This window comes from Mesoplodon mirus (genome assembly GCF_964341445.2).
Source record: "Mesoplodon mirus genome assembly, chromosome: 5".
Classification (NCBI taxonomy): Eukaryota; Metazoa; Chordata; class Mammalia; order Artiodactyla; family Ziphiidae; genus Mesoplodon; species Mesoplodon mirus.
The window spans coordinates 170,449,349-170,464,064 of record NC_138980.1 but is presented as its reverse complement, the minus strand read 5'-3'; the positions used below and the strand labels follow the sequence as shown (position 1 = coordinate 170,464,064).

Genomic DNA, 14,716 nt, shown 5'->3' with positions numbered 1-14,716 from the left:
TTTCTCAAGTCTATAAAATAAGGAGCTGGACCAGATCGGATATTAACTGTTTTTGGATAATGGCCCCCTTCAAAATACCTCGGGAATTCAGAGGGTCCATGGGCCCCGGTTTGAGTGCTGCTGGATTCGATAATCAATGATGCCTTCTGCTCGAGGATTTTATAACCCACTCACGTTTACCTAAAAGGCTGAATTGAGGAAAACTCTAAATATGTCCTCTACTTTTATGAAATAAACATTTATCTTCTCCTATAAAGAGTTGATTTAGAAATTGATATTAACTTGAGAGAGGAATACTTAAAGCTGGCAATATCCCTTAACACATCCCTGGTGGTACTGATGGGAAAGAGAATCTCAGCCAGCAGCTCTCAGTGACCCTTCAAGTACTGATGTCAAAGTGTCAGATCTCAGGCCGAAAGCAGTTCCCAGCAAACAGACCTCCTAATAAGCTGAGAAGGCCCAGTCTGCTTCCATTTTCTGAGGCTGTGAGGGTATTAAAGATGTAAAATGTCAATATCTGTGGTCCTGTAATGGAGAAACTTAAAGCCATATAAGGAATTTCATCTTTGCTTTGCAACGGGTTGCTGATTTCCAGGCCCTGGGGATTGCAAGGCCAGAGCAGATGCCCAGCTGGCCTGCCTTCTGCAGGCTCAGTCAGTTGGACTCCTGGAATTCTGTGTTTGGTCAAAGCAGGGACCCGTGATTTCATTGGAAACAGTGGAGCAGGAGACCAAAGAGATGGGGGTCAGAAGCTAAAGGCAAATTTACCAGAAACAATGGGCACTCCTACCTGTCAGGGCCTAATTACCTGAGAGTCATTCAACTTCCTTTCTTAGATTTTCATCGTGGGCTTTAAAAGAGCTATCACAGTCTATCTCCATCCGTTGCAAACAGTGGTCACTTTTAAGCTGCTTTTTCAGTATTAGATAACTTTCCTATTCCCTTATCTGGGCTGGTATAGGTGATTAATTCTCAACCATATTAATGAGTAATTGGCATGAATATTCTTAGACTCAGGGTAGAACTTGAATGCTGACTGGAGACTAAGAAACCAAGCAGTACACCCTCGGGGCAGTCAACTCAATCCAATAAATATAACTTATGAATACGTGCTGCGGGAGTTATAAAAGTTCCAGTTGAGTTAGGGCTTGCAACAAAGATTGGCGTTCTGGCATAAAACACATCCCCATGAATTACTCATGATTTCTAGTTTCATTTATTTAAAGAGGAGCAAGAATTTAATGACGAATCAAACAACCCACATAAAGGATCATTCTCAATTGTTATACCTATCCCCCACCAACCTTTTTAGCTGTTTGTCCACTTTTTTCAAAAAGCATTATTTATCAGCAACTGGCCCTTATTGATTCTTTCTAATACATTCAACAGTTTTCTTAGGGATAAACAACTATATGTATTAAGATATAAGTTTGCCCGTTGTATCAAAGGTCTAAGTGATGGGTTTAAACAAGAGAGCACTTCATTTCTCCCTCATGGACAGCAGAGCACAGTGGTCCAGGGCTGACACAGGATGTCTATAGTGTTGAAGACCCAGGCTCTTTCCATCTTGATACTCCATATTCTCAAATCACACAGTCATCCCATGGACCACTGCAGCCAGCAGGGAGGGGAAAAAGGAAGCAGAGGGCACTTCCTCTCCCTTGAAGTCATGGCCTGCAAGTTGCATGCAAAGCTTTCACCCACCTCCCATTGGCTGGAATGTAGTCACATGGTCATACCTGGCTGCAAGGGAACCTAGGAAATGTAATTCAGTTGCTGGTGGCCATCATTGGGCTGAAACTTGAGATTCTACTATCGAAGGAAAGGAAGTCGAGTATTTGGGAACAACCAGTAGACGCTCCCACAACAATACTCCTTTTGATCTCTTATTTCATCAGTTTACATAATTTATAATTAAAATTATGTAATTACAGTAGCAATGGCAATGGGCCTTAAGAGATTTGAGAATGAACGCTCTGACTCAGTAAGCACACGACTCAAACGGTGGAAGTGGTTCTACACTAGAGTCGGGGAGACAAACATGTTCTCTAAAGGGCCGGAGGGCAAATATTTTGGGCTCTGCTGGCCATACAGTCCGTGTACGCAACTCTGCCATTACAGTGTGAGGGCAGCCACAGACAATGTGCAAATGGAAGAGCGTTCCAACAAAATTTGATTTATAAAAACGGGCTGTGGGGTGGATTTGGCCTCCGGGCTGCACTGACCTGCTGGGTTCAGGGTGTCATGGGCTTCAGCCATATGGTTATACAGCGGTGACGGGGATCACTGATTAGCCCAGCAAGCCAACCGGGAACCACTCCAAGAGCTTTTAGTCTAAGGACACCTTTCACTTACTGTGCATGTACCAAGGGCCAGGAACTACATTCGGAGCTTTATAATATTCTCTCTAATCCTCTCAACAATCAGACAAGGTGGGTAAAATGCTCCTGTTTTCAGATGAGAAAGCAGACACGACCAGGAAAACCCAGATTTGAACCCAGGTCTTTCCAGCTCCAACCCACCAGCCTCCCAAGCCTGTGGTTAGAAAAACAGTCCTTTTGCCAATAACACATGAAACATAAGCACACAATTTCCTGTCACATTGCTGGAGAAGCTGTTGTATGCCAGATTTGACTTGTCAAGTATTAGAATGAGAAAGTTTTCCTCTGATCTTAAAATAGTCCTTGCCCTAAAAGTTTATCCAGGTTTTAGCAAAAGGCATCTAACTTTCAGATTTTTCCTGGGTAGAGTTGCTAAGGTCTCAAGCTTCAGAACATTGGTATCTAATGGAAGGGGAAAAGTCAAGGTGCCATCAAAGTCAGTGAAAACTTTTAGGGTCTTTCAAAGTTTATCTTAATAAACAAAGATTATACCCCACCCCTTCCACCTCCCACCCCGACTTCTTACCCTAGTGCAGTGGGCTTCACCCACATAAGCACTCCACCCTCCCCAGGTATGGCAGACCATCACACTCTTTCCAGAACCTTCCTGACGAGGCCTCACAACCCTTTGAGAGCTCCAGGCACCATTTCCAGTTTATAGGAGTTGGCAAGAAAGAAAGAAGTCATCTGCCATCAAACCTTCAACACTTATGGAACAAACCGTCTCCCATTTTCCCCTCTGCTGTGCCCAAAAAAGGGATTATCGATTACTTCCTTTATTGTCGCCGCCAACATTTGTCGTATCTTAGTTTACTGAACAAATCTCTTCTTGTTTCAGCAAGCAAGTCGATTAATTCTAGGTTTATAATCTATTGATGTGTGTATTCCTTTTATTACGAAATCTACGTCTCAAAGTCTTCCTTCATACAAACAAATACGCTTCTAAAAGGAAGTTTTTAAAGTATTACAAAATGGGGAAATTATGACTATTTAGAATTCACGTTCAGTTTAATTACTTTGGAAGGAAGGTTATCCACCACTTACGTTCCAAGCTACTCCAGAAACACTGAGTTAATTTCTTAGAGAAGAGAGCCACGTTTAAACATACATATGACACACAATTAGTGAGCCCTGCATAGAATTCTCTCAGTAGTAGACACTAGTAATGTCCAAAAATATAGAAACACATTTGTAATCCCCTCATCTTGTCTGAAGATGAAGTTTATAGGTATAACTTCTATAGGCATAATGTGAAGATGCTCCACTGATAGATGGGCTTGCTTTCCAAAATAAAACACTTGCTTAGAGTTCAACTAAAACCCCACCAGGAGATGTCACTTCCTGAGTCACAGGGTCATACTGGTGCACAGCCGCTCCTTCTGTTCACAGCTAGCAAAGAGGCTGCCTCGCGCTGGTAATTACTCTGCGGCACCTCTTGAGCACTACCACAAGTGGGTGTCTGCCCAGCTCTGGGGGACCAGTCTCCACCCTAGAAACAGAGCAACCCGTCATAAGTCACAGTTACGGGGGAGAGGAGGCATCTGGGGGTCCGACCTCTCCCTCACCTCTTTCCATATCAGGCACTCACAACTGCAGCCCCCCTCCAAGAGGAAGACTCTGCCATCTGGTGACTCCTCCCCAGATGCTGCTGAAGCCACAGAGCAACACTTTTAATAGCCCTCGGTGGCATTGTCCCAGTGGGCGACAATCACGCCCAGGGCAGGCTGATCCTGTAAAAATGAGGCTGTTGGCGGTGGTGGTGGGGGGGTGGGCAGTGTGTTCTGGCCTGGAAGGCTCACGGGAGCCTCCTCCCAAGGGTAACACATCTGTCCTCTTGAGCACTGAGCTTGTGTGTGTCTCCCTGGAACAGCCAGGACACTCCCTACCCCACTGTTTCCCAAAGTCTGCATCAGGACATTCTGTGACCTAGATGTACTGCCATGTGTTGCTACATGCAGGTATCCCCTCGCCTTTGCCAATGTGGGATGCAGAGGTGGCGGGTACCACGGGTAAGAAACCAGTTCCTGGTGTGAAGGCACCAGGGGGAAGATATAAGAGAGAGAATGGAGGCAGGAGAGGATGAGAGAGAAATCAGAAAAAATTCAGGTAGAAACGTCCTGCCTGATCGTCTCACTCGCAAAACACTGGATGAGATGAGGTTACTCTGGCCAAAAAGCCAGAAGCCAGGACGCCCCCAGGAGGTCATGTCTATCTCCGTATTCAGAGTTCACTGGCGGTTTCACAAGAACGGCTGAAGAAACATAAACAGAGTTTTAACTCACTTCTGCCTGAAGGTCTTTCCTCTGACTTTGGGCTGGTTCTTATTATACATTCTTACTAAGCTGCCATGTGGCCAACCAGCCCCAGAAACCAACTGAAATCCCTTGACCTTAGTTGAAAGAGAAGTGTGATTACTGAAGAAAATTTCTGATTTTCAAAGCAACCTTTCTTTAAACACTGCAAGCTGATGCCCCATTTTCTCAAACACAAAATGGAGGTATTGAATTTCTTTCACCTTAACTCCAACCTATAACTGACCTTCTCTAGAATTGAATCACTTTTTGTTCCCTTGTCTTAAGTTTAAAACTAGCTGAGGGGGACACTTCATTTTCTGTTTCTTCATACCGATGTATGTACTGGATTTGCCTGCAGCCGTGGCTATTCTCTTGGTAATCACTTTATCTCACTCTGGTGCAGAAAGGGTTTGAGGTCACTTATAAAAGTACATAGATAACAGGGCTAAAATAAACACCTCAGGGAGCGGAGCCTATTAGTCCACAGGATGTATTTGTACAAAATGGTGCACCTTGTCCAGGAGATGCCGCCCCTCACGAGGGCACAGGGCTTGGGGGTAGAGCCTGCGATGGACGCCAACCCCCCACTGGCTCTCTCAGCTGGATGCCTTGTACACATCCCCTGCCACCACGGGGGTGGTGGCCCTACAAAGGAACAAGTCTAAAAGGCCTGATGGGAGAGAAAATAGGAAAGCCCAGGGGAAGAAGAGCATCCAGAAGTGCATCCAGAGGGTCCCATATACTATCTAGAAGGGAGCTGTAATTTTACCCCCAAATGGCTAAATCAGAGATAGAAATACGATCATTTAGAAGATTCATGGTGCCCATAAGATTAAAACAAACCAATCAGACAAGAGACAACGTGTGCCGTGAACTCCCTCCTGTGGGTACTCAGCTCACTGTCAGATGCATTGGGCAGACATCCTTGTTCCCCAGAGAAGACGTAAATACTTTGACTCAACACACGTCACTGGCATGACACCCATGCTCACTTGGGTTAAATCAATTACAGAAAGGATCAAAACAATGTGAACCAAACACACACCCCTTGTGGCCCTTTCCAAACAGACCATCTAGACCAAACCAGCCAGGAACGCACCAACTCTGTACACACCCGTGGCTGAGCCCACCGTCTAGAGAGTTGGATGGATTACACATACTGAATATCCTCCGTATTATCATATATTCTGTGCTGCTTAAGGAAGTGTATAACTTATGTAAGTATTATTATTATTAACTACTTTTTGAGGACTTACTATGAGCCATTCACTAAGCTAAATATTTAATGTGGAATACTATATTTAATCTATAGGACAAACCTATAAAGGAAGTATTATTATCCCTATTTTATTGATAACAAAATGAAATTCAGAGAGGCCACCCAGCTAGTCAATGGTGAGGCTGGGATTTGCCGCCAGGATTGGAAACAGCTTTGCATCATTCCACAGACCATGTCTGCAGTCACTCTAAAGAACAGTTAAAATAGTTAGGTGTTTATGCCTAAAGACGTCAGCTTCAACTAACTAGGAAGTTATTAATATATATAGGTAAGTTCATCAAGACTACTGGAGCATTCCTCTGTTAGGAAGAGATGTCACTGGTCTGCAAGGTTTTTTAAAAACAGGAGAAGGAGGGGCTTCCCTGGTGGCACAGTGGTTGAGAATCAGCCTGCTAATGCAGGGGACACGGGTTCGAGCCCTGGTCTGGGAGGATCCCACATGCCGCGGAGCAACTAGGCCCGTGAACCACAACTACTGAGCCTGCGCGTCTGGAGCCTGTGCCCCGCAACAAGAGAGGCCGCGATAGTGAGAGGCCCGTGCACCGCGATGAAGAGTGGCCCCCGCTTGCCACAACTAGAGAAAGCCCTCGCACAGAAACAAAGACCCAGCACAGCAAAAATTAATTAATTAATTAATAAACTCCTACCCCCAACATCTTGTTAAAAAAAAAAAAAAAAAACAGGAGAAGGAGCCAAATGGTAAGTTTTACCATCAATATCCTTCCAAACGATGTGATAAAATTTTATAAAAATAGTAAACATTTTTTCTCTCTCTACTAGTTTTATTTATTTATTTTTTAATTAATTTATTTTTGTCTGCGTTCGGTCTTCACTGCTGCACGCGGGCTTCTCATTGCGGTGGCTTCTCTTGTTGCGGAGCACGGGCTCTAGGTGCGTGGGCTTCAGCAGTTGTGGCTCACGGGCTCTACAACGCAGGCTCAGTAGTTGTGGCACAGGGCTTAGTTGCTCTGCGGCATGTGGGATCTTCCCAGACCAGGGCTCGGACCTGTGTCCCCCGCATTGGCAGGTGGTTTCTCAACCACTGTGCCACCAGGGAAGCCCCCCTCTCTAGCAGTTTTAAAATAAAGCCCCAAAATTCATTGACGTTCTTCAGGAAAAAAGGGGTTCATGTCCTCTCCCCTCAAATCTGTATTCTTTCACTGCTTGACCAACAGGACATGGTAGAAATGATGCTTGGCCAGTTTCTGGACCCAGGCCTTAGGAAACTGCCAGCTCATACTTCATACCCTTTGATGCAATGATTACCCTAATGAGAAAAATTAAAGTGGCAAAACAATCTGGAATAATAGAGTAATATTAATATAGGTGGAAAAATCCAAAGGATAGCATATTTTGTAGGCATTAAAAATGCTCCCCAGGGGACTTCCCTGGCAGTTCAGTGGTTAGGACTCCATGCTTCCAATGCAGGGGGCGCAAGTTTGATCCCTGGTTGGGAAACTAAGATCCCACATGCCACAGGGTATGGTCAGAATAAAATAAAATAAGATAAAATAAAATAAAATAAAAAAGTAAAATAAAATAAAATAAAAATGCTCCCCAAATGTTTAATGCCATTGGGAAATGCTTATGAGAAGAAAAAGCAGCATACAAAATTGCATGTATCATATATAAGTATTGTAACATTGCCAAGAAAATTTGTCCAAAGAAGTACTAGAAGACAAGACATAATAATCCTTTTTTTAGGGTAGTAAGATTACAGTTGATCCTGCCTTCTTTTTTTTTTTCCTTGAATTTTATTTTATTTATTTTGATCCTTTCTTCTTTATATTCATTTTTCTCTACACTATTTTTGTTTCCCCCAATGGACAGTCATAACACCTTTTAGTGGGAAAACACCATTGTGTACGAGATTTGACCCTCAGGGTAAGCAAGCCTGTGCCCTCACATACCTTCTGTGGGACACAGATTTCCATAGTGAGGAGACCCCAAGTGGATCCAGACATGGATTTGCCCACGAAGAGACCAAAGGCTAGGAGTAGGGCAGCCTGCCTGAGTGGGCTCTCCCTCTGTCAGGGACAGCTTCTCTTGGCAGCCCTGGGACAGACCTCTCCATGGCCCACCACACAGCAGCTGCAGCCCTCCTTTGGCTTTGGAAAGCAAAGACACCTTCCTCACATTTTAGGGATGGCAAAGAATTAGTCACCCTGTGTTGATAAAATAGAAATGAGCTTTAACAGGGCTTGCTTACCAGAAGCTTGCTGGGGAGCCACAAGGGTTGGGAAGCACGTTGCTTGTTAACTGGTGATTAAGATTATCTCACACTAAACACACTCTCTTGCAACAAGGATAGACTGTGTTATTCTCCATGCTCTTAATCAATTTCAAATATTAGCCCATCTGGGTCAGAGTAGGATTTCAAAAGTGGTAAACATTGCCTATGCCTGAGACAGATTTCTCCACGACCACATTAGAGGGTGGAAGAAAAATAAATCATTCATTCCTTCGACAAACCTTTCCCGAGTGTCTAGTATGCCTTAGGGATGTATAAATGGAGAAGATGGAGCACACTTAGAGTTAAACACAAACTCTTGCCCCAGTCCACAGCACTTGGGTTCTGGGGCTGACCCCTGTGGGTTTGCAAGAACCAGTTTTTCCCATATCTTCTGAACCCCGCTTTCACTGACCTCATGTCGGTGGCCTGAAATTGACCACAGTGATGTATTTACACCACAGAAATCAAGAATGCCAAAGAGCAGAGAGCTGGTTGCTAGACATTTACCAGCACACCACTGCCTACAAGGCCCAATGAGGGGTCCCCATACACCGCCCCCGCTCACCTCCAGCCAGGCTCTCCCGTCTCCTTGTGTGCTGACCGCACTGACCTTTCTGGGTGTCGAGCCCACCTCGTGCATCGCCACCGTATAACGATACACGTGTCTGTCTGCACAGGCTTATTTATTCACTTCACCTCTCTGTGCCTATTTCAAAACCAACGGCAGCATAAGGACTTTGGCAGGCCTGTGAAAGCTGAAATACACTTGTCTGTGGGAACCCATCTCGACCGAACGTCCAGACACACAAAGCTTGAGCTGGGGCATGCTGGTCAGACTTCTTTGTGAGGCTTTTCTTAGCCTCACTTTATATATGAAAGAAATAGTATTATCAAAGCATAGGCTTCATCCACAAGGTGAAATTAAGCCTATAATCAGGCCAACCTGAATCATTAAAACATCTGGATTAAAGAATACATTTAAATCAATTTCTTTTAAACCTTCCAAGACTAGAATTCAGTGCGATTGCTAATGCCATTTCCAAATACTACAGAGGCTATTGTGCTTTTATTTTTTTTAATTTTAATGTAAATACATTTTTTTAAATTAATTTATTTTTGCCTGCGTTGGGTCCTCGTTGCTGCGCGCGGGCCTTCTTTTTAGTTGCGGTGAGCGGGGGCTACTCTTCATCGCCGTGCGCGGGCCTCTCATTGCGGTGGCCTCTCTCGTCTTGGAGCACTGGCTCTAGGTGCGCGGGCTCTAGAGTGCAGTCTCAGTAGTTGTGGCGCATGGGCCTAGCTGCTCTGCAGCATGTGGGATCTTCCTGAACCAGGGCTCGAACCCGTGTCTCCTGCATTGGCAGGCGGATTCCCAACCGCTGCGCCACCAGGGAAGCCCCATGGCCACTGTGCTTTTAAAGAGCTTTGGTCTTCTTAAATACAATAGCCCTTTGTATATCCAGAGCCCAAATATAGGGCAACCTCTCCACTCCAGGGCAGGGCAGAGCAGCCGAGACGGCTGTTACAGAGTTAGTTTTAGAGGCTCAGTGGCCTTTTTCAAACTTTTGCATCTTTACTATGTTATATGGACGTCAAATAACAAGCTTCAGAGAGTCCTGCGTTAGCAGCCAACATTTTGCTTCTTAAATGCTAAAACTGCACACTGTCCTTGGGTAATAGTCTCCTAAGTCCAGGTAGCCTGGGGTCCACCTGCTTCAAGGCAGCAGGACTGGACGATGTTTCACCTGTCCCCATCCCCCCACCACCGCAAATCGGGCTACTGAAGACATCCCAGGGCCCACTTGCTGCCTCCAAGGTGGGGTCCAAAATGAGGTGGGAGGCAGGATGAGAAACCAAGGGAGCCAGGCCCCTGGCCAGGAGATGATTCTCCTCGTATTTCTTGATCCTGTCTGCCTCCCGGGTCGTGGCTCCTACTTTCTTCCTTCTTCTTTGGCACCCGATGCTTCCTGCTTGGCTTTCTGCCTTCCTCACCCGGCGTCAGAACGGCATTCTCTCACACCCTCTCCCTCACCTCCTGACCGTGACACTGGCGCAGAGTCTTTGGAGGTTCTTACCAAGAGCGTTTATTACTGGCAACGAGATAAACAGCAAGGAGGAGGGTCTCTCCTCCGCCTCCCCCGGCCCCCCAGGCAGCTGTCTTCACGTTCGTCCACTTGGTGAATATGAAATGGTGCGTCGGGGCCACTGGACCACAGCACACGAAGCAGCCAGCCCGTGAGGTGCCCTAAGCACGCACCCGGATACCCTAACGAAGCCTCCCGTCATTTGCTTTCCACTGATTAAGTTCAGATTTCACTCACTGCTCGTTGCAGAGCTGTTTGATTCAGCAAATTCCAAAATGGGACTAAAGTAACAGGAAGAAGCCTGAATGTGGCATTCACCCAGAACCGGCTGCAATCAAGCTTGAAAAACATGTTTGGCCAGCAGATTCGAGACTTATAATAATAGTTATTTCTCTTTTAGATGTGGCACCAAAAGATGTGTCCAATGGCATGTAATCTCAAATTTAGCAAGAGTAAGATTCCCTCTCAAATGTAATATTTTACTTTTAGCCTGGCTCTAAATGTTCCCCCTGTCTGGGGTGCCCTTTCTAACTTTCTGCACAGATATGTAAAAAAACAAACAAATGTATGGAGCAAAGTATATTCCATAGAAAACTACCAACTGTTGAGAGCTGGGAGTTATCTCATCAGAATAAAAAAGGTGAGGCAGGGGTAGCCTAGTTCAAAGGAGTGAGAGGGCGTTTCCCACTTTCAGCAAGTTATTAGTCTTTGGTAATAATAATTATTATTAGATATGTGTATAGTGTGTGTGTGTGTGTGTGCGTATGTGCATGTGTATTTACTTATTTATTTATTCTCCTTCGTGTCTGTTTATCTTGTAACCGGTAAAACATTCTTAGAAAAAAACTTTTGTTTGTTTAGTTTACATCATAAACTACTTGTTCAAAATATTTATAATTATCCACAATTAATTATGATTTAATTTAATTGTGGGAATGTTCCATTTCATTAAGGCAACCCTTATTACATTTCTTCCAAGTCTCTCCCTTCAGTCTCTAAAATGATCAGGCCCCCTAGATACTTACTTCAGGTGTTAAAATGGTTTATAAATACTTTCCATTCACAAGTATTTATAAAAGTGCCTATTCTGTGCAAAATTCTATGCAGAGAGTGGGTGGGAATGCCATGATGTAAAGTGAAAAAGAGAAAAGTCCTGAAAAAGTCAGAAATGTTCAAATGTCATAAGGGGGATACGTACAATATGGGTAGATCACCCATCATCTCAAACTAGGACTGACATCTAAAATTCTCTGAAAGTGTTTTCTCAACTATTTAATTAGTCCATGTCCTAAATCTAGGCACTTGTGTGAATGTCATCTTCAAGCACTTGATTTAATGTCTCATTTTATATAGACAGTTCTTTCATTATTCAATTAAATGTGAACTTAACGTCCCCTTTGATGGACGGGGAAGGAATTTGGAAGAAAATGAAAACTAGAAAACTAAAGAGAAAAGTAGCTTTTAAGGACATGATTACAACTGATTATAGTCAACACACACACACACACACACACACACACACACACACACACACAAACACACCATACCACCATGGCTGAAAAGGAATGCTTATACAAGGACAAAAAAATATTGTGGTATTCCTGTTCCTATTTTTTTTTTTTTTTTTTTTCGGTACGCGGGCCTCTCACTGCTGTGGCCTCTCCCGCTGCGGAGCACAGGCTCCAGACACGCAGGCTCAGCGGCCATGGCCCACAGGCCCAGCCGCTCCACGGCACGTGGGATCTTCCCGGACCGGGGCACGAACCCATGTCCCCTGCATCGGCAGGCGGACTCTCAACCACTGCGCCACCAGGGAAGCCCACCTCTTGTCCTTTTTTTAAACAACTTTCTTTCTACATCTTCATATCTGAATTTCAATGACCCTAATTAGAATTCCAATTACACCGATTTATATAAATTTTGTTAACACAGCAATGGGGCTAGAGATGGAAACTTCCAGTATGGACACAAGTTGTGCTCATATTAATAGAAATAACTGCCTGCTTCCTTTCCCGTCTCTATCCCCCTTTCTTAGAGCCAGATATTAAGAAAACATTAATACAGTTAATGTACTGCATATGGGGGCCCAATGATCACATTTTCAAAGATAAGATCTATGGTAAAAAAAAAAGTATTGTAATACCAAAACGGGTATATTGGTCTAATTATTAACCTTTAGAAATGTTCAAGTCTTTAAAATGCAAGCAATTTACAAAATGTTCACTAGCTTCGATTTCTAACAACTACCATCTGAAGTTGAAAATCAAACACCAAAAAACTCAAGTAGACTTTACAGGATGTAGGAAGAAATACTTTTTGATAATTTCAGGCCGGCCGTCACTTCCTCACTCAAGAAAAACACTTATTGGCATATGTTTCTACGGGTGTATTCAGTTAATTTTATGTCTCTCTCTTCATGCTAAAGAAAATTCTATTTCCTGGAATTAAGGGATTGCACTCCTTTTTAAATTTTAATTTCAACTACCTTTTAAATTAGTCACAGTATTTTTAGAAAGATAACCAGCAAACGAAATAGACTCAAGCAAAAGTAAATGTGTATCATAATTACCTTGTGCCTGATCCAAAGTCCTCACCTTCAGGCATTTCTGCCCTTTGAAAATAATAACAAAGTGGAGAAGGCTGCAGCACTTTTGTGCTACGACAGTGTCTCCTCCACGCTAACGATGACTACCAGGCGGGAAAAACCCCAGTAGTCAAGTTCTTTTCTTTTTGGAGTAAAAGCACTCCTCCCCTACCCAGAAAAGTAGGTGTTTACAAACTTCCGAAGCCCCGGCCTGCCTTGAATGAAGCTAGGAGCCGGGTTATTATGACTGTCCCCTTCTAAAAATAAAGAGGTCACCTCTTACTCCCAGGACCGTGACAGACAGCTGGGAGCAAGCGCTGCCCAGCTGCCCAGCTTTTTTGCTCCAGTCCTATGAGGAGGTGTCACCACCCAGCTATTAACCTTTACCAGGATGACTTCACCTAAGCCAGCCTACCCTTTCTATTTCCTGCTTTTTCCTGGCATGACAAGGAACCCCCAAAGGGCAGCGAGCTTGAAACTTCAGCCTGGGCTATCAGATCTCCAACTCACAGGAGGGGCTGGAGGGTGGAGAGCAAAGTGGGCAGGACCGCAAGAGCTGAGAGGTTTGTTTGTTCTGGAAATGCTTAGCTACTCAGCAAAAAGATCCCTTCCTCACAAAAAAAAGGTGGAAAATGCCAATAAACAATTGTGTTTGGAGAGATATTGTTTGGCAAGAAAATCTTCCTTTGGGTCTAGATTTCTCAACTCTGAAGTAAGCACACAAATACGAGTCCATGTGTTCCTTGGGGCAACGGTTTTGTCCCTCGGTTTCTTCTGAGGGACTTCCCTCTGTCATCAGGGACCAGCCTGACATTGGAATGCGGCCAAGCTGTGGGCGTGAGATGTTCTGATAGCTTGGCCCATCATTACTTAGGAGTCATCAATCACCAGGTACCCTCATTCCCTGCAACTTCTAATAGCAGGACGAAAATCACTTCACTTCTTGCTTTCAAAAAAGCTGGACGAAACATTACTGAGATCCCTTTAGGAATATAACCTGAAAACTTTGCAGAAAAACTTGAAATCATTTTTTTTTCCTGATTGGGAAAGTCAAGTAAGGCTGTAAGCAAGATCTAATTATTAAGAAATAATATACTTTTCTTAGATACATGCACCCCAATGTTCATTGCAGTACTATTTACAACAGCCAGGACATGGAAGCAACTTAAATGTCCATCAACAGATGAATGAATAAAGAAGATGTGGTACATATGTACAATGGAATATTACTCAGCCATAAAAAAGAACAAAATAATGCCATTTGCAGCTACCTGGATGGACCTAGAGATTGTCATACTGAGTGGAGTACGTCAGACAGAGAAGGACAAACGTCATATGACATTGCTTATATGTGGAATCTTAAAAAATGGTACAAATGAACTTATTTACAAAATAGAAATAGAGTCACAGATGTAGAAAACAAACTTATGGTTACCAAAGGGGAAAGGAGGGGGGGAGCAGGGATAAGTTGGGAGATGGGATTGACATATACACACTACTGTATATAAAATAGAAAACTAATAAGAACCTAGTGTATAGCACAGGGAACTCAACTGAGTACTCTGTAAAGACCTACATGGGAAAAGAATCTAAAAAAGAGTGGATAGATGTATATGTATAACTGATTCACTTTGCCGTACACCTGAAACTAACAGAACATTCCAAATTAACTATACTCCAATGAAAATTAAAACTAAAAAATAAAATAAAAAATAAAAACATTAAAAAAAGAAACAATACACTTTTTTAACATCTTTATTGGAGTATAATTGCTTTACAATGGTGTGTTAGTTTCTGCTGTATAACAAAGTGAGTCAGCTATACACATACATATATCCCCTTATATCCTCCCTCTTGCGTCTCC

At 43.6% G+C, this 14,716-nt stretch overlaps 1 protein-coding gene across 3 annotated transcripts in view; it reads right to left on the bottom strand.

Moving 5' to 3' along the window:
• RETREG1 (reticulophagy regulator 1) overlaps positions 1–14,716 on the bottom strand; it is a 127,142-nt gene that overhangs the window by 30,207 nt on the left and 82,219 nt on the right. The window contains exon 1 of one of the 3 annotated variants that reach the window (XM_082621445.1): positions 12,838–13,186. The exons of the other annotated variants lie outside the window; for them this stretch is intronic. Coding sequence (XP_082477571.1) covers positions 12,838–12,872 — 35 coding nt within the window. The 5' untranslated portion in view covers positions 12,873–13,186. Of the gene's footprint in view, positions 1–12,837; positions 13,187–14,716 lie in introns of those variants that run through there. 3 annotated transcript variants of the gene reach the window in all.